The sequence below is a fragment of the Eulemur rufifrons genome, chromosome 30 (genome assembly GCF_041146395.1).
Source record: "Eulemur rufifrons isolate Redbay chromosome 30, OSU_ERuf_1, whole genome shotgun sequence".
In the NCBI taxonomy this organism is placed as follows: domain Eukaryota; kingdom Metazoa; phylum Chordata; class Mammalia; order Primates; family Lemuridae; genus Eulemur; species Eulemur rufifrons.
In genome coordinates this window covers 134,117,624-134,141,977 of record NC_091012.1, presented here as the reverse complement: position 1 = coordinate 134,141,977, position 24,354 = coordinate 134,117,624, and the positions used below count along the sequence as shown (strand labels likewise).

The 24,354-nt window shown below is 41.4% G+C and overlaps 1 protein-coding gene across 5 annotated transcripts; it reads left to right on the top strand.

Moving 5' to 3' along the window:
* The first annotated feature begins 130 nt into the window (after positions 1-130).
* RAB9A (RAB9A, member RAS oncogene family) lies at positions 131-23,170 on the top strand. 5 transcript variants are annotated; one of them, XM_069463470.1, is made up of 4 exons: positions 132-298; positions 17,359-17,451; positions 18,072-18,099; positions 21,928-22,954. In XM_069463470.1, the coding sequence occupies exon 4, from the start codon at positions 21,956-21,958 to the stop codon at positions 22,562-22,564; it is 609 nt and encodes a 202-aa protein (XP_069319571.1). In that variant the 5' UTR covers positions 132-298; positions 17,359-17,451; positions 18,072-18,099; positions 21,928-21,955; the 3' UTR covers positions 22,565-22,954. The 5 variants fall into 5 exon arrangements, with proteins under 5 accessions (XP_069319576.1, XP_069319577.1, XP_069319571.1 ...); XM_069463471.1 differs by having other exon boundaries at positions 17,359-17,455; XM_069463475.1 differs by lacking the exon at positions 18,072-18,099 and having other exon boundaries at positions 131-298; positions 21,928-23,170.
* The last annotated feature ends 1,184 nt before the right edge of the window (positions 23,171-24,354 follow it).

Sequence of the window (24,354 nt, the reverse complement as noted above, 5' to 3'; positions counted from 1 at the left end):
AGGACCGTCAGTCAGGGTACGGGTGAGGGCGGCGCACCGGCCCCGCGGGCCCCGCCTCCCCCGGGTTCTGCTCCCGGGGTCTCGTCCCAGGCCCCGCCCCGCCTCCCTGGGCCCCGCCCCGGCCCGTCGCCATGTTGTTTCCTCTGCGCTGGATGTGAGCAGCTGGAGCTGGAGCTGAAGCGCGGCAGCGCCACCGCTGCCGCCTCCTGCCCGCCAGGTCCGCGACCCTCTTTCTGTCCTCATTGCACCCATATAGGCCAGCCCGGAGTCCCCGGGGCGTCTTCCGTGTGGCCACGAGGTGAGCGGGGCTCGGGACTTTCGCCAGGGCCGGGCGAGGGCTGGGCCGGGGTGCACGGGCGTCAGGGTCTGATGCGGGGCGGCCCGGGCCTCCGGCCACTGGGGCCGGTTGCGTGCCAGGCTAGCGCGGGTCACAGGGCCGCCCGGGGAGAGGGGTCGGATTGTTCTTCCCCTGCCTTCTACTGACTGACGCAGGAAGAAAGACGGGTTCCCACACCCACAGACTCGGGGAGAGGGACAGACACACACCCAAACACTCGGGAGAAACACACACACATCGGGGGCAGAGAGATACGTAAAACACCCCGGGAGGGTTATTAAAAAATCCGAGATACTCGGGGGAGAGATGGAGAGAGCACGCGCGCGCATAGACGCACACACGGAGAAATACACCCGGTCACCTGGGAACACACATAATTCACCAGACTTTCCCCCAACCACTCGGGGACACCCACGTCCACATATCCCAAACCAGACCCTATATGCGAATAATTAATGGAGGAACAGCAAAGACCCTCTGAAGTTCTACCTAGCTAGCTGAACGTTTGCTTAAAGTCTTATGACCACTCCGGTGAGGCGTTTGGACTGTAAAGCCAATCCTAGGGGCTGCGGGCAGTTTGGAGGCGTTATCTGATTCAGACACTAGCTAGGGTTTCAGAATCGTGCCCTTTCTTCCAACTTATTAAGTAAAAAGGCAAGATGAGTATTTTAAGTGCTGACCAAATAGTTGGTGGAAGTACTGTGTTGCGTGCGTGTGCGTGTGTGTTGAGACAGACTCTCTCTCTGTCGACCCCGGTAGAGTGTGATCATAGCTTACAGCAACCTCAAACTCCTGGGTTCAAGGGATCCTTCTGCCTCAGCCTCCCGAGTAGCTGGGACTACGGGACTACGGGCGCCGGCCATGAAGCCCAACTAATCTTTCTATTTTTAGTAGAGACGGGGTCTCGCTCTTGCTCAGGCTGGTCTCCAACTCAGGAATTCAAGCGATCCTCCCACCTCGGCCTCCCAGAGTGGTAGGGTTACAGGCGTGAGCCCCCGCACCCGGCCCTGTTTTTGGCTTTTTTTTTTTTAAAGCAATGACACATCCCGTGACCACAGTTCTTTTGAGGAATAACTCTTCTGCTGGTTTCCAAATCGGCACGTGACTGCAATCTTTTCATGGAGTTTTTGCGTCCTTATAAAATCTTTGGGCAGAATTTGATTGCTTTTTTTTTTTTTTTTAATGTGTTTGTCTTTCCTTCTCTGGCACCATTGTAATGGAAAATCCCTACATTGCCTGTAATCTCAAAAGCTGTCCAGTGGAGCAAAACTAGAAATGAAGGAAACTCAGAACTATTCAGTTAGAAACTTACTTTTAGAAGCTTATATCATCACTATTTGCCTAGGACTTTAGTATGTTATTTAGATTTCCCAAATTTAAGACAATGGTCTGGCAGACTGGTATTTTCCGTATTCTCGTGTACATTTTAGTAAATTCTTGGTGCTTATACTAAAATGTTTCCGGTTTGGTGGCTTATTTATTTTGGAGACTTTTGTGATTTGGGGATATTTTCGGTTTATTTGGAATGTTAGAGTAGAGGGGCAAAAGCTAAGTAGACCATTATTGGCCTTGACTCCAAACTAGGTTTTTGTTTTTTTTTTTTCTTTTTTGTCGTAAGTACTCGGGGTTGAGAAACCAGGTTCTTGGAGACAAGGGAAATACCTTAATGCTATTCCCTCTTTTCCAACTTCTCTCTCTCTCTCTCCCTCTCCTTTTTTTTTTTTTTTTTTGTTTCTTTCATCTATCTCAACCACTTCTTCCATCTAGAGTACTCTGGGGGCCTGAAAATAAGTTCCTTTGGTTTTAGAAATTATTTTATTTTAACCTGCCCTCATTTCTTACCATTTATTGGGCACTAACTCTGACAGTGAATGTTCTGTGGGTCTATATCCTGCGCATACATCATTTCATTTAATTTTCAGCATTTCTGCAGGGAATTTGCTGGGGCAGAGGAAGGTTGGGTCTCTTTCCCAAGGTCACACAGGTAGTGAGGAGGCGGAGCCTGGATTCAAAGCAAGTCTGTAATGTTAGAATAGTTCTCAACTGGGGGACAATTTTGTCCTCCTAGGGACATTTGACAATATCTGGAGGCATTTTTGGTTCACACCTGGGGACAGGGGTGGTGCTGCTGGCATCTAGTGGGTAGAGGCCAGGGATGCTGCTAAACATCCCATAATGTACAGGACAGCCCCCCACAACAAAGAGTTGTCTGGCCCAAAATGTCACTAGTGTCATGATTGAGAAGCTTTGCATTAGAGCAGTCTGTGTAACTCCAGAGCTTATGTTTGAACTACTTCTATAGTTCTTTAAATACAATGTTGTTTTCCTATTTAGGATATCTCATCATTTTAAGAGTGAGCAGGGGGAAAATTCTCTTGACTAAGAGGCATATATTCATTTGAAAGATTAAGGAGTGAGGCAAAAATGACAAAAAGAACATGAGACCTATTGAGAGCCATTGGAGTGGACTTAGTGAGTTTAGTTTCTGCATTATTCTAATCCTCTGGCCAGGCAAGGTGGCTCATGCCTGTAATCCTAGCATTCCGGGAGGCTGAGGCGAGGCGGGAGGATGGCTTGAGGTCAGGAGTTCGAGACCAGCCTGAGCAAGAGCAAAACCCCATCTCTACTAAAAACAGAAAAAATTAGGCAGGCGTGGTGGCCCACACGTGTAGTCCCAGCTACTCGGGAGGCTGAGGCAGGAGGATTGCTTGAGCCCAGGAGTTTGAGGTTGCTGTGAGCTAGGCTAACGCCACGGCACTCTAGCCCAGGCAACAGAGTGAGACTCTGTCTAAAAAAAAAAAAGAAAAGAAAAGAAAAGAAAAATATTGCAGTCCTCTGAGCAGCCTGTCAAGCACTGATACAAAGGTACTGGTGAGAAGGGCACTAGGGAGTCCCGATCTTCCTGAAGCTTACAGTTTAATCATAATCATAAGATCAGGTTCTGACATCAGCCTAGAACAGAATTTATTGCCTGAGCTACTCCAAGACAGGTGAGGTGTTCATTAAAAAAACAGAACAGCTCTGCACCCCGCACAGAAGTATCAGTGTCATGGCATTACTGTGGGCAGACTTAGATGAAATAGGGAAAACTTGATGAGTTCTTTGTAGTTTTGTGTGGTTAACTATGTGTGAATATTTACAAGAATCAAATTGAGAAGTCATTCTTGTTGAGCATAAAATTCTTTCTTAAATTTAGCCTCACTAGGCAATAGTTATGCATGCATTTTGTCATTGAAACAGAGAAATGGTGAAATTTTTAAAAATGGCTTTTGCACAGTTTTCTTTCTGGTGTTTTCCAGCCTGTTTTCTCCTTGCCTGTCTCAGACCAGGCCTTTCAAAATATGTGCTGCTTCATTCTGGTGGCGGAATTAACTGTTAGGTGAACTCTGGGAGTGTGACTGATTGAGAGGAGCAGTCAAAATGGGCTGGATCTCTATTAGGCATCACCGTGTAAGTGTTATTCATGCAGTCAACATGGCATCTTTTTGTTGGTAGCTTTGGTTCTTGACTCATGCCAATGCTTAGTGTGAATAGATTTCTCTGCCTCTTATGAGGAGTTGTCTATGGGGTAAGGGGAATGCTGAATTGCGTATCTCAAAATGATTGCTAGTGCATGGGATCTAACAAAAAATGATGTGTTTTATTCTGGGAAGGGTCCATAGAAATTGGTGCCAGAGTCATCTCGCTCCTCTGGCCAAGTTAGGTCACTACATTTGTTTCTTGGTAAAATGAGACGGTTGTACTTTATAATCTCTAGGAGATTATATGATACCAAGAAGAGACAGCAAATTATTAGCTTCCAAGTAGTTCTGCCCAATTTGTTGGTTAAGCAGCAGGAGGAAATAAGCCAAATGGAAGTGTATGTGTTTAGGCAGCACGTCTAACTTGAAAGCTATCTAGATAATAAATTTGTTAGGCAGAAGCAAGCATAAGAAAATAGGACTCATGACTAAGTAGGTCATCAACAGAGAGTGTTTATTAAGGAATTTTTTGGGGGGGGGGGTTTGGGGATGAACTCACAAAATGCCTCCGGGAGTTTGGTGGAAAGTTATGATGCAAATGGAAGGCCAGGACACCTGAGGGAGGAGACCTGGAGCCATGTAGGTATGTAGGTGAAGGGAGGTGAGGCCGGGGGCAGTCCCAGGGAGCACCCCGGAGCCTGGGGGTGCCCAGGCTAGTTAGATAACTTAGAGGAGATATCTCTGTTTCTCACGTGACTTTTGATACTGTACATGTTGTGAAGTGTGGTCTGGGTAGTTCCACATTCTGGATTTTCCCATTACTTTTTGTTAATTTTTGACCATGATGAGTTCAGGCTTTAGAATGCTGTTGCTTATCATGGACATAGAGAGACCACTGGATGTAAATGAATGTACGGTAACAGCTAGATCCATATGGCGTGCAGAGAGACTGGGTGTGTATTCTGGAAAAAACAGAGAAGTAAAGCAGGCAGTCCAGGCTTCACAGTCGGGCTGCACTGAACCCAGCTCATTGCCATCTCTGGAGTCTGTGGATGCAGGCTCCACTTTTGTCTTAGGCCTGATGGGCCACAAATGTATGCTGTTGTTTGATGGGATGGAGAAAGGGTGTAGAACAACTTGATACATTCATTCCATTCCTGCATTCTTTATCCAAGCGGGAGGGATAGCAGGACAGTATGAAGGAGCTGAACTAACTACTGTATTTTAATTCCCAGTTATTGTGAATTGGATTAGGTTTTGGGGTTTAGAAGCTAGGGTAATTTCCAGAAGGTTAGTCCCCATAAGCGTGGCTGTGTTATCAGTGCTAGAGAAGCCAGGAAAAAAAGCCGTATAGACTTCTGTTTCTGGAACTTGTTATGCAGAACTGTAACAGATAGGAGTGTTTAAATGATTCTAACAGGTTCAGGAAAAGTTAGAAATCACCAACTAGGCTACTTATGCAGCTCGGTGACTGCTCTAGTCTGTGTACTTTCACACTTGTGTATTTGCTTGGATGAAATACCTGAAAACGCATACGTAATGTAGTTGGAAGTCGGAGTAGAGCTGCTTGAGGACCATAGGTAGGTCGGTGAATGCAGGGTTCTTTGGAATGAGTTCTAGTATTCTTAAATAAAATTTTAAAAATAGTTGTTGCCAAGCAAATGGCTGCCACCCTCATAATTCACATTAATTTGTGTCCAGTACTTGATTTTTATCACAGCAGTCCTGGAAAACCCAGCTTCACAAAGATGTGATGTCATCGAAAGGAATGTGGTACGTGTGGTGTGATCTAATGTTGCAACCGTGAACTCCCTCAGGCAGTAGTACCCTACAAATATTGAGTATCTGTGTTTCTCTAAAAAATTGAAAATAGCCTGCCCTGGCCCTGTGAATTTGCCATGATTCTCTGGGGCACCTCAGCACACAGTTTGGGAATCTCAGGATTAGAAATGGGTGCTTTTGGTAACAGTTTATGGAATGCAAGGGTTAGCTGTAAGGAGACAAAACATCAAAGTCAGTTTTTTTTTTTTTTTTTTTTTGAGACAGAGTCTCGCTTTGTTGCCCAGGCTAGAGTGAGTGCCCTGGCGTCAGCCTAGCTCACAGCAACCTCAAACTCCTGGGCTTAAGCGATCCTACTGCCTCAGCCTCCCGAGTAGCTGGGACTACAGGCATGTGCCACCATGCCCGGCTAATTTTTTGTATATATATATTTTAGTTCGCCAGATAATTTCTTTCTATTTTTTGTAGAAACGGGGTCTCGCTCTTGCTCAGGCTGGTCTCGAACTCCTGACCTTGAGCGATCCACCCACCTCGGCCTCCCAGAGTGCTAGGCTTACAGGCGTGAGCCACCGCGCCCAGCCGCAAAGTCAGTTTTTAATTTTCTACTCCCTTCCAGTACCTGTAAGCTTTGCCCTTGGCCCCCTCATTTCCCCCAGAGCTAATCTTGCAGTTTGGGGATCTACCTTTTTGGTCGCTGAGGGGAGGGACGGGCAGAGGAAGGAAGCCACAATTCAGGTTTCCTAGGCACTCTGTCCCTCCATCCCGGCTTTTCTTAATGTTTGCTCCCTGTTTACTACTCTGGTGGCAAAAGTGGGTGGTCATGGGGTCCATAGCCTTTTGGAGACCCCCTCGAGCTTTCAGCCCCTGCTGTCTCGAGAAGCCTCAGAAATGCCCATGTGCTGTTCAGTTCTTTTTCAGCTCTGTGGTGGGAATTGGCTTTCTCATCATTGGCTGCTTCTCCCCGCATTGGGCTTTGTTGTCTCCACCCTGTCACTACTGGACCATTTGCTTTCTGTCTTCTAAATTTTCTTGCTGTCTTGCATCTACAATTGTTCCTTCTTGGTGCCTTTATTGGATTTGTACATTTCTTAGTCTTTTTCTGTCATATGGTGGTAATGAAGGTAACACATGTTTGACCAGCCCTGTTTAATTAGACCCGGGGAAGTTATTTAATCTTGGTGAACTTCCATTTATTGATCTATAAAAAACATGGGTGATGGTGTCCAAATTGCAGGTGATTTTTAAGGTGTTATATGCCTGGTACCTACTAGATATTCAGTAAATAGTGGCTGCTAATGTTATTACAGCGACAGCATTTGTTATTTGAGCAAACAATACAATGACAATAGGTAGGGAGGGAAGTGGACACATTTCTTGTGTGGATAAATGAAGTGGGTAAGAGAAAAGAAGAAAGAGATTTTGGAAATGGGGAAAATAATTAGCTTGTTTTTAGATATTTGAATTTGAACTACCATCAGGATACCAGATGGACATATTATACAAGTAATTTTACTGTCTGGCTCCAGCATGTGAGAGGGTGAAGGTGGACTTTACTTTAGGAATTACTGGTTTTTATAGCCCAGGAAGATGTTGTTTGGGAAGAAGTAAGGGCTTCAACCTTGTGAAATACCTTCATTAAGAGCTTGTCAAGGGCCGGTCTGGTGGCTCACGCCTGTAATCCTAGCCCTCTGGGAGGCCAAGGCAGGAAGATTACTTGAGCAAGAGCGGCGAGACCCCCCCCCCCACCTCTACTATAAATAGAAAGAAATTAGCCAAACAACTAAAAATAGAAAAAATTAGCCGGGCATGGTGGCACATGCCTGTAGTCCCAGCTACTCGGGAGGCTGAGGCAGAAAGATTGCTTGAGCCCAGGAGTTTGAGGTTACTGTGAGCTAGGCTGACGCCACAGCACTCTAGCACAGGCAACAGAGAGAGACTCTGTCTTAAAAAAAAAAAAAAGAGCTTGTCAGGAAAGGGAGCTGTCTAGGTTGAAGAAAGATAAGGGGGTGAGGGGAGAGAAAGCAGAACCTATTGTCAGAGTCGTTTTATGGATGATTAAGTAAGAAACATTTTCAGGAGAGTCACTGTCAGGCTCTTTAGACGGAATAGAGGTGGTAATGGGCAGTGAGACTTGAAGGTCCCACCAGTGCCTCTTGCTAAATGTGTGATACTATAGAAGACACCTTCCCAATTGGGCTTCTCAAGACTGAGTCACCTTCTAAGATTTTAGGTCATGTGTGTCCAGAAAGATGGCTACACCTAGAGAATTCAATATCTACTAGCTGGGCCTCAGGGGGAGATATGGGTCAAACTTGAGGGTATTTTCTAGAAACATACACAATGAAGTCCTAAGAGAAGCACTTTTCTCTGTATTCACTTTAGGGCTGCATGTGCCTTAGGGCATTCAGATGAGGACTGAGAAGAAGCCATTGGATTGGCCATTAAGAGGTCTCTGGTGACTTTGCTGACATTCAGAAAAGTGGAGGGGTTGGGGACTGTGTGTGTAATAAAAGCTGAGTGGAGGGTTAATCGGGCTTGGAGGCAGATGGGGACATGGGTAGTGAGGGGCAGAGGAAGTCTGGGCTTGGAAAGCGTTTCACGAGAAGAGTCAGTTTCAACACTTTGGTAAGGGCAAACTGGGGCATTGACAGAGAAGTGACAGTTCCATGGGATAAACTGAACTTTATGAAAGTTGCCTATAGTGCTCTTAAGGTTTTTTCTGATTTTGAGCTGGTGACAACTTCCCTGCAGAATGGTATTTGGGAGACTCTAAGTTGAGTCCTATATACCAGACATTATAGTTGCCCTCTTTAAATATGTCTTCTTGGGAAATCCCCACTACTCTAACTTAACTTCTCTAACAGTCTTGAAGTTATTTGCTGTGGCTTTGAGCCTTGTGGACAGTGTTTGTATACTAGCCCTTCCCTGAGTTTGTGTAGGAGTTGTTCACCAGCCTCTAGCCCTGTCTGCTCTAAATTAAACACCTGGTTTCTTATCTGACTGGAAGAGCGGCATCCGGACATTGCAGATCATATTTGGTTTGTGTTTTGCTGCTTTAACATATTTTTCTAACATACATACTCAAATTCATTCTTTTCACAGTTTATCTTCCTGAAATACCCAGCTGTAATTCCTAGTATTCTTATCTTGTGACTATTATCCATTTCTTTGTGTTTTAATTCTGTCCTTCAAAGTGCAATCTTAAACTGTCTCCGCTCTTTTTTTAATTGTCAAGAAGCATTTTAAGTGCCTTTTCCAGATAAGTGCCTTATTACAGGAAGATTTGTGCTTAGTCCTTAAAAATTAAACAAAACAAAGTTAGATAAAGAACAAAACATTATCCTCACTTCCCAGGATTAGCAGTTTCCCATGAGTAAGGCTATTCACTGAGCAATCACAGTTTATGGTTACAGTGTAATATTTATAAAGTCTCATGGTTGAGGGAGGGAAAGGGGAAATAGTGATGCCAAGTAAAGACAAAAAGTCTTGAAGGTGTTATGAGCTATACAGATGGATCACATGTAATATATGGATGGTACAGACATATAGTGATCATTTCTTGGGGTCTGAACTCCTTGAAGAATCTGATGAAACCTTTTTTACTCTTCCCAGAAAAAAGCTCAAGCACACAAGCGTCCGTCCATACTCTCACTCTTATTTCACATGTGATTCTAAGGGGTGCATTTTGTCCCTGCAGTTCATTCATGGACTCCCAATTAGCTACACTCTAGGCCTGCACTGTCCACAGTAGCACTGTCCAAACAATTTTTAATTGTTTAATTGCTAGCCTCATGTAGCAGTTTTAATTTGAACGAATTAAAATTAAATAAAATGGAAAATTCAGTCCCCCAGGTGATCTATTAATACTTTCAAGTGCTCAGTAGCCACATGTGGTTAGTGGCCACTGTATTGGACAGTGCAGATAGTAGAACATTTCCATCATTACAGAAAGCTCCGCTGGATCCTGCTGCGTTACGCTTTCAGGATGGTTTAAGAAAATTTAGTTCCTTGACTAAGTCTTTTTTTTTTTTTGCCCTCCCCACTTCCTCCCTTCCCATTCCTACTCCTCCTACCACTATTCATGATTAGTTAGCATACCTAACTACAGAGGTGCCTTGTTTTAAGAAAAATGTTAACATATTTCTTAAAAGTTAAATTAGGTGATTCATCTTTAAAAAAGAGTACTTATTAAAATGGGTTCTTTAATAGGGGAGGTACTCTGACATAGTGATAGGGTAGTTTGATTTACACAGTTCTTTTCCTTCTCTAGCTGCCTCTGTCCCAGAGGTAATAATCAGTGGTTGACCAGATATGACTAGGTAATTTATTTCATCTGGCGAGTCTTGCCTCCATGTTGGTCTATTCCTATGGTATTTTCCCACAATATTTTGCTTAATTCTTTTTTTTTTTTTTTTTTTTTTTGGTCAACTTCTTACTATAGAGCTAACACCCATTTAGACTTAATGACTTTCCTTGACTTGCTTCTTGCTTATACATTTCAGCATGACAACCAAGGAAGTCTTTAAAAACAAACAGTGGAACCAATTAGGCTGTTAAGTGAGACACACCTAAATTAAGATATAAGGAAATAAATATAGCTCAAGTGAAAATAGAAATAATTTTTGAGATTATCTATGCTTTGGTTCCCTGGTTAATTTCTTTGAACTTCAGTTTCCTAAGCTGTGAAATGAAATGAAGTGGTAAGTGGTATGTATGCCTCTAACTAGGACATGCAGGGTGAATGCACAGGGAACTTGTGAATTTGACAAGAAAAAAAAATGTTTCTAAATTTAAACCAAGTGTGATAAATGCAACTTAAGTTTTTGGAAGTGAGAACTGGTCAAGGGGTTATAGAGTATGTGTTTCAAAATCTGTAGTTTTGAGAAAGGCAGTTTACAAAATGGAGCCTACTCTCCCTTTGGCAAGCTTATTAAGGAATATAGTAGTTTTTCAACATTTGCCAGCTCTCTATTGCAGTCAATCAATAGTACTTATTTTAAAGTGGGTTTCTCATCAGACTTGCAAGTAAGAATCAATTTTTTTGTTCTGTTCCACATATTTTAATAGACATCAAAAATAGAATGGGGGAAGAACTGACAGAGAAACAAAGAATTGTAAGTACAGAAAACAACAAGTAGAATAATAATAGAATAAAAAGAATAAAGGAGGAAGTAATTTACTCTTTGTTCTTAATTTAGCATTTATTTGCACCTCACTGCATGTAGCACATTATTCAGGAAGAGGCAGACCCAAAGGACAAAGGAATGAATGGCACTGGGTGTTGTGCATCCCTCCCAGGGAGTTGACATTGTAATTCGGAATCAGACACATACACCACAGGTGATTAGAGCATAAGCAAATGAGAGCCGTAATGGAGGTGTAAATGATGGACGATGAGAGCAAAGATAAGAGAAAGAATAGTTTGCAGGGTGGCCTTAGAAGGCTTCTTGCATGAGGTGATCTGAGCTAGGCCTCTGTTGACTAGGATTTTCACAGCTTTGGAGGTAGGGAGGCGCCACCCAGGCCAAGGTAACAGGCTGAGCAAAGATGTGGACAGGAAATGCCAGTGGTAGATTTGGGGGTAGTGAGTTGTAGGGATATATTAATAATTGGGACAGGCTTGTAAGTGAGGTTGGGTAGCTCTTTGCATGCCATGCTCAATATCTTATAAAAATAATGAAGAAATAAATGGGATTAGTTATCTGTAAGAATGGAGGCAATTAGATCCATGACCAATAAAAAAATGTCTAATCCATGCAGACTTTCATATTAGAGATTTATATTCTTTGCTTGGATCTTGATGCTTTATAGTCTCCCCCTTGGTTCAGTGTACAGCTTTGGAAGCCAGCAAGGGGTTGGAGAAGGCCAGAGGAAAGGGTACACTATTGATAAACTGTTCATAAACAATCAATAGTGCAAGATAAAAGTATACAATAGAAAAGTTGAGAAAATAGTGTTATAGGAAGGAGAGGATTGATATGAAATGCTCTTCTTTTGTCTTTTGAATTTTGAGGTATGTGCTGAAAATGTAACCCATTTTCTTTCCTGCCAGTGACCTGCTTCTCCAACTTCTCGTTCAGATTACAGTGTGCCATCTATGGCATGTGTTGGTGCCAGCACGGGCTGTTGTATCCTGCAGCAGTATCTATTGTATGCGTGTAACTGATTTATTTAAAGGGATGCTGCTGAAGGGACGAGGAGATCATTTGCAGCACTGGTTGTATTAATAAATACAATTCTAGGGTCATATTTCTAATTCTCAGGAGGTACATATATTTTTTCACATACTGTAAAATTCACTCTTTTAGGCCAGGCGTGGTGGCTCACGCCTGTAATCCTAGCACTCTGGGAGGCCGAGGTGGGCGGATTGTTTGAGCTCAGGAGTTCGAGACCAGCCTGAGCAAGAGCAAGACCCCATCTCTACTAAAAATAGAAAGAAATTATATGGACAGCTAAAAATATATATAGAAAAAAAAAAAAATTAGCCGGGCATGGTGGTGCATGCCTGTAGTCCCAGCTACTTGGGAGGCTGAGACAGGAGGATCGCTTGAGCTCAGGAGTTTGAGGTTGCTGTGAGCTAGGCTGACGCCACGGCACTCACTCTAGCCTGGGCAACAGAGTGAGACTCTGTCTCAAAAAAAAAAAAAAAAAAAATTCACTCTTTTAAAGTATACAATTCAGTGGGTTTTAGTGTATTCACAAAGTTGTACAGCTGTAATCACTATCTAATTCCAGAATATTTTCATCACCCCAAAAAGAAACTCTGTACTCATTTGCAGTCATTCCTCATTTACCTCCCCCTGTCACAGCTCCTGGCAACCAGGAATCTTACTTTCTGTCTGTATGGATGTGCCTATTCTGAACATTTTGTATAAATGGAATCATACAATAGGTGGCCTTTTGTGTTTGGCTTCTTTCACTAAGCATGTTTTTGAGGTTTATCCACTTGGAGCATTGTATGGCTATGCCACATTTTGTTTATTTGTTCATCAGTTGGTACACATTTGGGTTTCTATGTTTTGATTATTATGAATAATGCATCTATGAACAGTCATGTACAAGTTTTTCGTGGATGTATGTTTTCGTTTCTCTTGGGTATATACCTAGGAGAGGAATTGCTGGGCCATATGGTAACTCTGTTTACCTTTTTGAGGAACTGCCAGACTGTTTTCTGTTATCATTGCACCATTTTGTAATTCCATCAGTAGTGTATGAGGATTCCACTGTCTCCATCCTTGTCAATGCTTGTTATTGTCTGTCTTTTTGATTCTAGCCATCCTAGAGGGTATGAAGTAGTATTTCATTGTAGTTTTGATTTGCATTTTACTACCAGCTAATGATGTTAAGCATTTTTGGCCATTTTTTAAATTGGGTTATTTGAGGTTGGTTTTTTTAAACTGATGAGTTAGTTGTAAGAGTTATTTATACAGTTGACCCTCGAATAACACAGGGGTGAGGGGACCCCCTGCACAGTAAAAAAAAAAATCATATAACTTTTGACCCCCCTCCCAAGAAACTTAATTACAAATAGCCTACTGTTGACGACAAGCCATAATGATAACATGAGTAGTTGATTAACATGTATTTTGTATGTTATGTGTATTATGTACTATATTCTTACAATAAAGTAAGCTAAAGAAAATGTTATTAAGAAAATCATGGAAGAGAAAATGCATTTACAGTATTGTACCATATTTATCAATACAGTAAGTTTATGTCGTCTCTTTACAAGATGAATCATCTGTCTGAAATGGCAGGCAACTGCAGCTGCAGACCTCAGTCTATAGTACATACCAAGCAATTCAACTTTTTCTTGTAATGTCATGACTTTTCTCTACTTCTTGTGAGCACTTCCAGCATCATTAGTGGCACTTTGTATGGGTCCCATGGTGTTCATCAAAGTTTATGGTATTGTACTAAATATGATGAAAAATAATGAGAGAGATCATTTTTACTGCAATAGGCAATTTACCAGAGTGATGAACTATTCATGAAGAGATGATTAGTGTCACAGGGCATACTTGCAACACGAGCTCATCACAGTAGTGACAGGAGGTGGCTACAAAATTATTGAGTATAGTATGTACTACAGTTAATTTTGGGCAGTTATGATTTAATACTGCATCTTTGTTTCTTTCAACTGCAAATGGGGCCATGTACGGTCTGTATGTGTAAGTTTTGACAAATTCTAACTTTTTATAATAGATTTGTATATATTTTATGATAGCAAATAATACAATAGACTAGTATATACATATATTTATGCATTCATGACATACCTTTTTCTTAATTTTTTCAATATTTCTAAGTCATGAAGTTTGTGAGTTTTTTCAAATTGTTGCAGATCTCAAAAAATTTCTAATTTATGTGTTGGAAAAAAAATCCATGTATAAGCATACCTGTGCAGTGTAAATCTGTGTTGTTCAAGAGTCAACTGTATATTCTGGATATAAGTCCCTTATCAAACACACAATTTACAAATGCTTTCTCCCATTTTGTGGGTTGTCTTTACACTTTTTTGACAGTGTCCTTTGAAAGCATATAAGTTTTTTTTTTGTTTGTTTTTTTGTTTTTTTTTTTTTGAGACAGAGTCTCTCTCTGTTGCCTGGGCTAGAGTGCCATGGCATCAGCCTAGCTCACAGCACCCTCAAACTCCTGGGCTCAAACAATCCTTCTGCCTCAGCCTCCCGAGTAGCTGGGACTACAAGCATGTGCCACTATGCCCGGCTAATTTTTTCTATATATTTTTAGTTGTCCAGCTAATTTCTTTCTATTTTTAATAAAGATAGGGGTCTCACTCTTGCTCAGGCTGGTCTCGAACTCCTGACCTTGAGCAATCCTCTCGCCCCAGCTCGTGAGCCACCACGCCTGGCCCACATAAATTTTTAATTTTGATGAAGTTCAATCTATTTTTTGTTGCTTGTGCTTTTGGTATCATATTGAATCTGACTTTTAATATGATCTGAATTACTGAAAAATTTAGAAAGTGATTATCCTTGAGATCTGGTTGGTACCAGTATTTAAAAATTTAAAAGAAAATGATTTCCATTTCATTTTAATTGTAGCACTAGGTAAAGCTAGGCTTTTAGTTAAAATGAAACTTTAAAAAACACTTTTGATATTAAAGTATAACTTCATAACCAAATCAGAACTTTGATGATTGAACTCAATATTGATTATTCTAGGTTTTCTTGCAGACTTTAACATAAATCTATACGCTTTTATGTGATGTGATTCTAATGTGCATGCTGTTTGGTTTTATCACTTAATGGTATATTTCTACAGTTCCATGTTTCCATGTCTTCTCAGGTTGTTCACAGCATCCCCCAGTTGGGCAAATAAATCATTTTCATTTGCCCAACTGAACATTTTTGTAAAACTTCACTTTCTTTCTTTTTTGGGGGAGGTGGTTTTAGAATAGTATGGGCATGTATATTTTGGTATAGTCTAAAAAATTAACAACTCGGGAGAAAAGTATGGGCATTTTTATAACTATAATATGTGCCTGTGTAATATGAATCTTTATAGAGAGCATGTTTCATTTTTATAATATTAGCTGTAGTAGGCCTGTCAATTATAGAATTCATGATGGTAAATGCTAGAGGCATGCACGGGGTGTGTTAGGAGGGGGTTCAGTCAGAGATGTCTGGTAGGTGTTGGGGAGGAGATGAGGTCTAGCTGCATCTACAAGGGTGAGTAGGAGTTAGCCAGGTAACAGGAGGGATATAAGGGGGGGCAAGGTGAAGCATGAGGTCACATAGTACGTATCTTACTGGAGGATCAAATGTGAGGCACAACCACCTCAATTTTCAATCGTAAGCCCAGCTGACACCATTGGTAGTGGAGAGAGGGATCATAACTGCATCCATCCCGGCTCTACCCGAGGCCTTCCTCCTCCGCTCTCCTGCAGCCGTTCTTCCATTGCAGCCAGTTGCCTTTCTGGACTGCGTGTCTGATTGGGTATATCTGATTGGGTCACCCACTACTGAAGCTATTTCAGTTTCTCCCCATCATTCCTAGGGTACAGGCAGAAATTCTTCCCCTGGCTTCTACAGCCCTGTCCACTGCAGGGCCTCTCCGTGCAGCCCCACCTTTCTAGCACACTGTCTGCTCTCCAGCCTCCAGAGGGGCTCAGGCCTCCTTTGAGCTCTCCCAGGCCTTGCTAGGCCAGGCTTCCTTGGCAGAGCCTTGGCATGGGTTGGTCCCACTTTCTAGTTCTGGCTCCCTCTTTTTTCTCCTAGTCTTTTCCTTCTCCTGCTGAGCTTAGCCTGAGGTTAAATCTCCTTTCCCTTGGTCATATCCCCCTTCAGTGGAGTCAGACTTTGGTGAGGGTTGCGTTGCAAGGCCAGCATGTGGCTAAAATGATCATTGAGACATTACTTTAGAACAGACCACACTGGAAACCCACATACAGTGTCTCATTAACACAGTGTAACACTGTGTAGCCCAGTTTCCCTCCTGTGTTGGAAGTTACTGCTATTTCCTTAACTGCAGCTGGGCAAGTGAAATAGTGGGCTTGTGTTACAGTATCATGTTGTATGCAAATTAAGTCCCCCTGACGGCCAGATCGCCCTGCAGCTCCATGAGATAAGGGTTTACACATTGTGCCTCTCACTCACTGAGGGAGATTGGGGCAGAATCCCCTGCACTATTCTAGGTTTTTCTTTGCGTTTTGGCTGAGTGTGAATAGTCGTACTCTGTACCATTTGCCTCTCATTTTGTAGGACTTGCCACAGTTATAACTTAAACGGGTTTGTGTGGATGTCACTCTCACCCAAGACAAGCTCCATAAGGCAGGGACTGTGTGTGTGTGTGTGTGTGTGTGTGTGTGTGATTTGCACCCTCAATGTCTGGCACATAGTAGACACTCAAAAAATGCTTGTTGAAAAAGTGCACTCCCACTTGTGCTCGGGAACACTAGGCTTCTGTGGAGATGCTTCAGAGTTCTGCAGACATTTGACATTTAAATCATGTTTTAAAAAACTAATTAAACATAGGCACATTCAAAGGTGCTTTATACCACATATCAACAGATTGGAGACTACGAGTTCTGTCGGGTTAACTTGTTCTTGTGCAGATCTTAAAATAAAGCAAGGAGGTGAAAGATTGTTACTGTTTGCAACTGCTTATTTTCGTTTCACCTGTAACAACAGGAAAACCCTCAGAAACAAATGCAAAGGCAGTGGAGATTGACGTAGCCTAGTGGGTTAAGTGCCTGGGCTGTAGAGCCAGTCTGCCACATTCATCTCTTACTCACACCTTTTACTAGGTGTGGAACCTCTCTGAGTCAGTATCCTCATCTGTAATGCAAAGGTAATAGGAGACTTGTGAGGAGTAGACAGCAGTGTCGCAGAGTGAGTCGTATACAGGGCTCAATCAATGTTGGCTGCTATTGTTATTGTTGTTGTTTTATCCTTTACCCCAAATGTTGGGATTTTAAAGAGTCTTTTTTTTTCATTGATTGAATTTATAGGTTAAGGACTGCTAAGTCCCACAAAAATGCCCTTTGCTTTTAAAAAAAAGAGGGGGGCGCGGTTTGAAACCATTGGTTTAGACCAAGAGAGGCTAGTACTTTAGCACAGTCCCACATAGTCATTGCTGGGAAACCTAATTGAATTTGATCTTTAGGACTAGCATCCTTTGGCTTCCTAATGTAGGCCTGCAAAATCCTGTGATTTGTTCTGCCCATAGTTCTTACCAAAGTTTGATGTAAGAAATGGCCATAAAATGAACTTGTGTGTAAAACTGCCAGTAAAGACTTCCTCATGTTTTCATTCACAGAAACTTCCTGTACTTCTGTAAGGAAGGAGCCTGGCATTGTGATGAGACACTTTCCCTCATCGTCTGAGTGAATCTTCTCAACAACCCTAGGAGGTAGGTACCGTTGTCACCATTGTTCCCATGAGGCTTCAGGATGTTAACTAGCTCACTCATGGGACTGTGCTCCTGGCATTTGGTACCAGGAACAAGTTTTCCTTTCTGACAGTGTGCTTTTATTCGCACAGAAACAAGAGAGTTTTCATTTTTGCCTTGGCTGCTTAGAGCTTCAGACACTGTGCTACCTTTAGCTTTAGCCCGACTTTTCCTGTGGCATATTGGTGCCCCTCCCTTGCATGGCCCTCTGTTTTCCTTGTTTGTGTTATCTTTATTTTATTCTCTGGAGTATGACGTATTCTAAGCCACTCCAAATTTGGACAAGTTGTGAAGAATGAATGAAATATGTTTTGTCTTAATAGCTGTCTCTGTGAAACTTAGAAAAGAAGGAGGGGCAGATGAAAAACTTTTTGAAAAAACAGTGATTAAAGTGGAATATTTGATTGCAAGGTCTTTTTAGGCTGAGAAAGATGGGCATCTTTAAGGTGTGGTTTTCCTTTTAAGTTAAGAATCTGGCTGCCAGTAGCAGTCAGATACTATACTTCTTTCACATTTTAATTCTTGTTTTTACTCTTAATTATGAAGACAAATGTTAAGATGAGCTATTTTTTTCTTTGCAGATAATGATGCTTGAATTGAACAATTAAGGTAAGATTTATAACCTATGTACTGTGCTTTTCTTATTCAGATTTCTTTGCTGAATTTAGCAGAATTACTAAAGCAATGTTTTAACCTTGGTGAAAGTTATTGCCTTTGGACCATGATTCCAAACCGGAGTATGAGAGATTCCACATTACATTTTTAGGTAAATTTTGAAAATAGTATAGTGGGATACCATTATTCATTTAACTTATACTAAAGAAGTTTCAAAGGATGTTACTGTTTTTAGAGAAGAGAAAAGGAACATTTTTAATGTCCATAAGCTGATTGAGATTATGTTGAATGAAGCTGGCTTTTGTTAGATGTCAACAGGAAATAAGATGGTCTGTAATAATTATTTATATCACCATGTATGTTTATATACAGCCCTACAGTTAGAGAGATGTTCATGTGTATATTAGTTATTTAAGCAAATGCCAATATATTCCCAAGTAGGAATACCTAGGAGGCCTGAAACTGTAGATGGGAAATATGAAAAATTGTACCCTATTTCCTGGTGTGTGGGTCTAGCATACCCCAAATTTGCTTGGTCAGAATAATGACACAAACTAGGAAATCTCACATTATTATGAGAAAAGAAAAGAACTATGAAAGTGACCTGATAAAATTATAAATTACAAATCTCAAGGAATTTATAAAACTTAATTTGGTAGATGTGTGTAACCAGTAGTCTGGTATTTGGTAGGGGTTGTTTGATTATATGACCTAGCTTATAATTTGATTTTAAAGATTCTGAAAATTTAGCACTATATAATAAAACTTTGTGTCTGGTAAGGCAGTTAAATCTGTAGAGACTTAATAAAAAATACTGGAATAAATGATAGACTATGTCTGCTACACTCTGATAACACAACATGGAAATTGTGTTAAAGGAACAGCATTGAGGGGGCTTGCCAGTGGAAGTGACAACCATGCTGAACAGTCTGAAGGCACCGTGTTTGTTGGGGGGTCATGAGCAGAGGAAGCAGTGTATGCCAGGGCGAAGGCAAGATTGTGCAGTGCACTGAGCGAGTGGAATTGAATTTCAGTTCCACGTGACAGTGCTTTTCAGAATGTCTGAAGCAGAGAATGTTGGTGGGGGAGGTGGCCAGAGGGAGGCTGGCCAGGTGAGCAGGGGCCAGGTATCTTGTCTTAGGAGTTGGCCTTAGTCTTGGAAACAACCCACTGAAGGATTCTGAGAGGACATTAGATAGATGCTCCCCCTATGTCAAAATAGTTGGTTTACTTTTTTTGTTTTGTTTTGTCAGTCTTTTTAAGTTAAAGTTGTTTAAGCAAGATTCCAAGAATTAAAACAACAGATTTAGCGCATTGTTACCTAAGTCATGAAAGTAATGGGCTTGAGGGTATTTGGGTCTCCTCTCTAACTTTAATTTAGACTGGGCATTGAACAGAGCCATACTTTTGAAATTTAATAGGTCTCCCAAGGGACACCTTAACTGCCTCATACTTTTGTTGGACAGTTTAAATTGTATTAATTGTAGTAGTAATTTCTATAATAGTGATTTGAAGAACCAGTAAGAGGTAGGAACTAAGGTATGTTCCTTTACTTTTTAATCATATTTTCCCATTAACTTGATTGCTTACTACTACAGGTTTTTACCAGAATAGTAGAGCATGTAGTTAGAAATGCAGAATTCTTAAGAGGTTATAGGATATGTTCAATTACATCATAATGGGTCACATTTGCATATGACCAAGAGATAGCCAGAGAATGTTTACTGCAGTGATTTTACAGTTCATCCCCGTCAATATAAAAATTATTGTTCATATCTTTCTTACCTTCCCATTGAGCGATTCACAATACCTGCTTTCATGTTAAGGTTAATGGCTAGTTTTGCTGTAGAGCTGTGCTGTCCAATACAGCTATTGATTCTTTAAATGTGGCTATTTAGTTCAAATTAAATAAAATTTAAAATTCAGTTCCTCACTCCCGTCAGCCACATGTCAAGTGCTCAGCAGCCAAATTAGGCTAGTGGCTGCCATACTGGACATTTCCATCATTGTATAAAATTCTGTTGGACAGTGCTGCTCTTAAGATTATCTTCTTATAAAGCTTAATATACTTAAAAGCCATTTAATACCAAAATGTTTACCAGTTGATATGTGATTCAAAATAACTGGGGAGGCTAGGCGCGGTGGCTCACGCCTGTAATCCTAGCACTCTGGGAGGCCGAGGCAGGTGGATCGTTTGAGCTCAGGAGTTTGAGACCAGCCTGAGCAAGAGCGAGACCCCATCTCTACTAAAAATAGAAAGAAATTATATGGACAACTAAAAATATATGTAGAAAAAAAAATTAGTCGGGCATGGTGGCACATGCCTTAGTCCCAGCTACTTGGGAGGCTGAGGCAGGAGGATTGCTTGAGCCCAGGAGTTTGAGGTTGCTGTGAGCTAGGCTGACACCATGGCACTCTAGCCTGAGCAACAGAGTGAGACTGTGTCTCAAAAAAAAAAAAAAAAAAAAAAAAGAAACAACAAAAAAATAACTGGGAGAAGGGAGAGTGGGGGGTAAAGGAGGAAATAGGATTTGCCATAAGTTGATAATGGGTAGAGCTGGGTTTAGGGTCCTTGGAAGTTGATTGTATTATTCTCATTCAGAAATTTTGTGTATGTTTGACATTTTCCATAATAAAAAATTAAAACAAGGCCAGTCGAGGTAGCTCATGCCTATAATCCCAGCACTTTGGGAGGCTGAGATGAGAGGATCACTTGAGGCCAGGAGTTTGAGACCATCTTGGGCAACATAGAGAGGCCCCCCACCTCTATAAAAAAATTTTGTTTTCTTTTTTATCAAGCAAGGAGTTCTTTGTTGGACAACAAAAAAATTTAAAAATTAGCCAGGTATGGTGGCGTGTGCCTGTAGTCCCAGCTACTCGGGACGCTGAAGCAGGATTGCTTGAGCCCAGTTCCAGGCTACAATGAGCTATGATTGTGCCACTGCACTCCAGCCTGGGTGACAGAGTGAGACCTTATCTCTTAAAAAAAAGAAAATTAAAACAGAAGCTCTTACCCTCCATAGGCTGACTCTTGCAGTGTTGGAAAACTTTTAATCCTGCCGCAGGACTTCTCCTAAAGAGCATGTATAGTACCACTTTTTTGTTTAAGGTTTATTTCATTCCATCTCAAAACACATAAGTGACAGCACGGGCTCATATTTGCTAAGAGTTGGAGCTGCACAAATGAGTCTTGTGGGTAGAATGTACTAGATTATGATTTTAAAGTAAAAATTCCATTGCTGGTGACATTAATTTTCGAAAACTCAAAATAGTGTTCCTAATGACAAGAATAAAGTCCATTTATACAGTAGTTGGTTTATTTTATTTCACAGCCAGATCATTCAGCTTCTATCTTTGGCTTTCCTGGCTAACAGCACCTATATCTGAAGACAGAACATCCTCAGCACGAGGGATGCCATCAGTGAACACCATTGCTGTGCACTGAAGGGCTGTTTGAAGTTGTGAAAGAAACTTGCAGGCTTGGGTCTCTAACTGCATCTTTAACAAATGGTAGTGGGGCTTGTTGTGAGCAGAGAGGGGCTTATCTAGAGTGATGGTTCCGAGTGTCAGCCTGGCAGTCAGCTGTGGCCTGAGAAAGAGGAAGAAGGAGCGCTTATCAGCTGTTTTAGGGAATAATGGTAGGGTAGTGGCTGGCACATCGGTTAAGTGCTCAGTAAATGACAATTTTTGTTATTAGGTATTCCCTTTGCAAAAAGGAATTGGGGCTGTATGTTTTATTTCATTTAAATGTTGATATTCCTAGAATCATGTAGCAGAACGCACAGGTATAAAAGAATGTAATGGTACCTTTTTATTTTACAGGGTTCTGAAGTCAAAGCTCTTGAGATTAATGATGGCAGGAAAATCATCGCTTTTTAAAGTAATTCTCCTTGGAGATGGTGGAGTTGGGAAGAGTTCTCTTATGAACAGATATGTAACTAATAAGTTTGATACCCAGCTCTTCCATACAATAGGTGTGGAATTTTTAAATAAAGATTTGGAGGTGGATGGACATTTCGTTACCATGCAGATTTGGGACACAGCGGGTCAAGAGCGATTCCGAAGCCTGAGGACACCGTTTTACAGAGGTTCTGACTGTTGCCTGCTTACTTTTAGTGTCGATGATTCGCAAAGCTTCCAGAACTTGAGTAACTGGAAGAAAGAATTCATATATTATGCAGATGTGAAAGAGCCCGAAAGCTTTCCTTTTGTGATTTTGGGTAACAAGATTGACATAAGCGAACGGCAGGTGTCTACAGAAGAAGCCCAGGCCTGGTGCAGGGACAACGGTGACTATCCTTATTTTGAAACAAGTGCAAAAGATGCCACAAATGTCGCAGCAGCCTTTGAGGAAGCGGTTCGGAGAGTTCTTGCTACCGAAGATAGGTCAGATCACTTGATTCAGACAGACACCATCAGTCTTCACCGAAAGCCCAAGCCTAGCTCATCTTGTTGTTGATTATTACAGATAATGTCGAGGCATTCTAACCCACTCACACGTATACACAAGATAAACATGGGGGAGGAGAGAGAATTAGCATTTGCAGCAGTGTATCACCTAATAAAGTTAAACTAACGTATATTGCTGCTTCATTAGTTGGTGGGAGAAGGGACACATCCACTCATGGAGGGATCTATTTACTCAATAATGGCACCTTACATTTATAAATTGTAATGGTTGTCTAATAACGTTTCTTTAATTTAAATATGTAAGTTACAGAGCTAATAAATGAGATGACCGAGACTTTAATTATAATTAAAACAAAAAACTTGACTATTCTAGAAGTTATACTTGGATTTTTTCGTGGGAAATTGGAGAACTACTTTTTATGTGTGTATATTTTTATGTAATTAGCATTGTATTCTTGGTTCAGGGGAAAACTTTTCCTAAAGCAATGTTAGATATTAAAGATTAAAATCTAATGCATTTGCAATGCATTGTTACTTGATTACTTCATTCTCTTTAAAATGATTTAACTGTTCATATTTTCTTTCCACATATCATTAGAATTGACCTCACTAGTAATTATTTGTCATTTGTGTGCCACACATGCATCCCCAACCCGCCCCCCCAAGACAAAAGCTAACTTTATCACTCTTGGAGGAAATACTAGGAACAATTGTACTTTGTGAGGGTAAATGAAGACATCTTTATTTGGTCATGTATTTAGTGTCTTTATCACTGAACGTTGTTTAGTGATTTGCTCGCAAGGGGATTTTTTTGTTCTAAAAAGAAGACTTGCTGCAATGACCAGACTTGATAAGGCAAACTGTGGTCTCTCATGGGTCAAATTCATATGCTGTGCCATTGATGGTGATCTGATCATACGGAGGCAAACGAAAATCTAGACTGCAGTTGGTGTGGACAAGACCCTCAACTGTGGAGCAACAGGGTTATCAGGAGACATGCTGGGTGAGGGGAGATTTAAAAAAATTAGATTGATACGTTTCTCTCCCTGGCCCCACCCATTGGGAACCACTGAAAACATTACAGTAAGTTGAGCTTTTGAAAGTCCGATTTCCTAACATAAGGGACAATTTTGCCATATGGGAAAATTTTATGGAAAAATAGAAGATGGATGAGGAACAAAGCAGGTGGTGACTGTGGCAGCAGCAGTGATGAGAAACAGCTGCTGAGCCTCCCGGGAAGAAAGCAGAAGAGAAGCAGCAACACAGATCATGCTCCACAGTCGCAGGAGGGAGGGTCCCTGGCGGTACGGACTTGCCCGCCACATGGTGTGCATCTGACTACTGTCGTAATGGTCATACCTCCAGCTAGGTTCAAGCCTATCTATGAACACAAGGCCTTTTGAGATAAGAGTTCAATACGGTTTTAAGAAAAAGGTAAACTACTGAACTTGGAGGACAGAAAAACGTGCATTTGACATCTGATGCAGCAATTACAATGTGCTGTGTGGAAGCTAGAAAATTACAATTCCATTAATGGACTACTTAATATTTTTGTCACTTTCTTCACCCTTTTGAAGTTCCCTAGATGAAGTTAAAACACACAAAATGTTTCTTGTCTTAAAAGAAAACCTTTTTACATTTCTATACAAACTTCAGGTTTCCCTTTAAAATTATGACATGATGCAAGTTCTCTCACAATGTCAGTGTCTTGTAGGGCATTAAAGTGTTAAACAGAAAAACGGACCAGTGTGGGTACCCAGTGGAGGTGGAGTCTGGACTGTCAACCAGGAAGTAGGTAAGTGACCAAAAAGTTAAAGAACACAGGTGTAGCATGGGCAG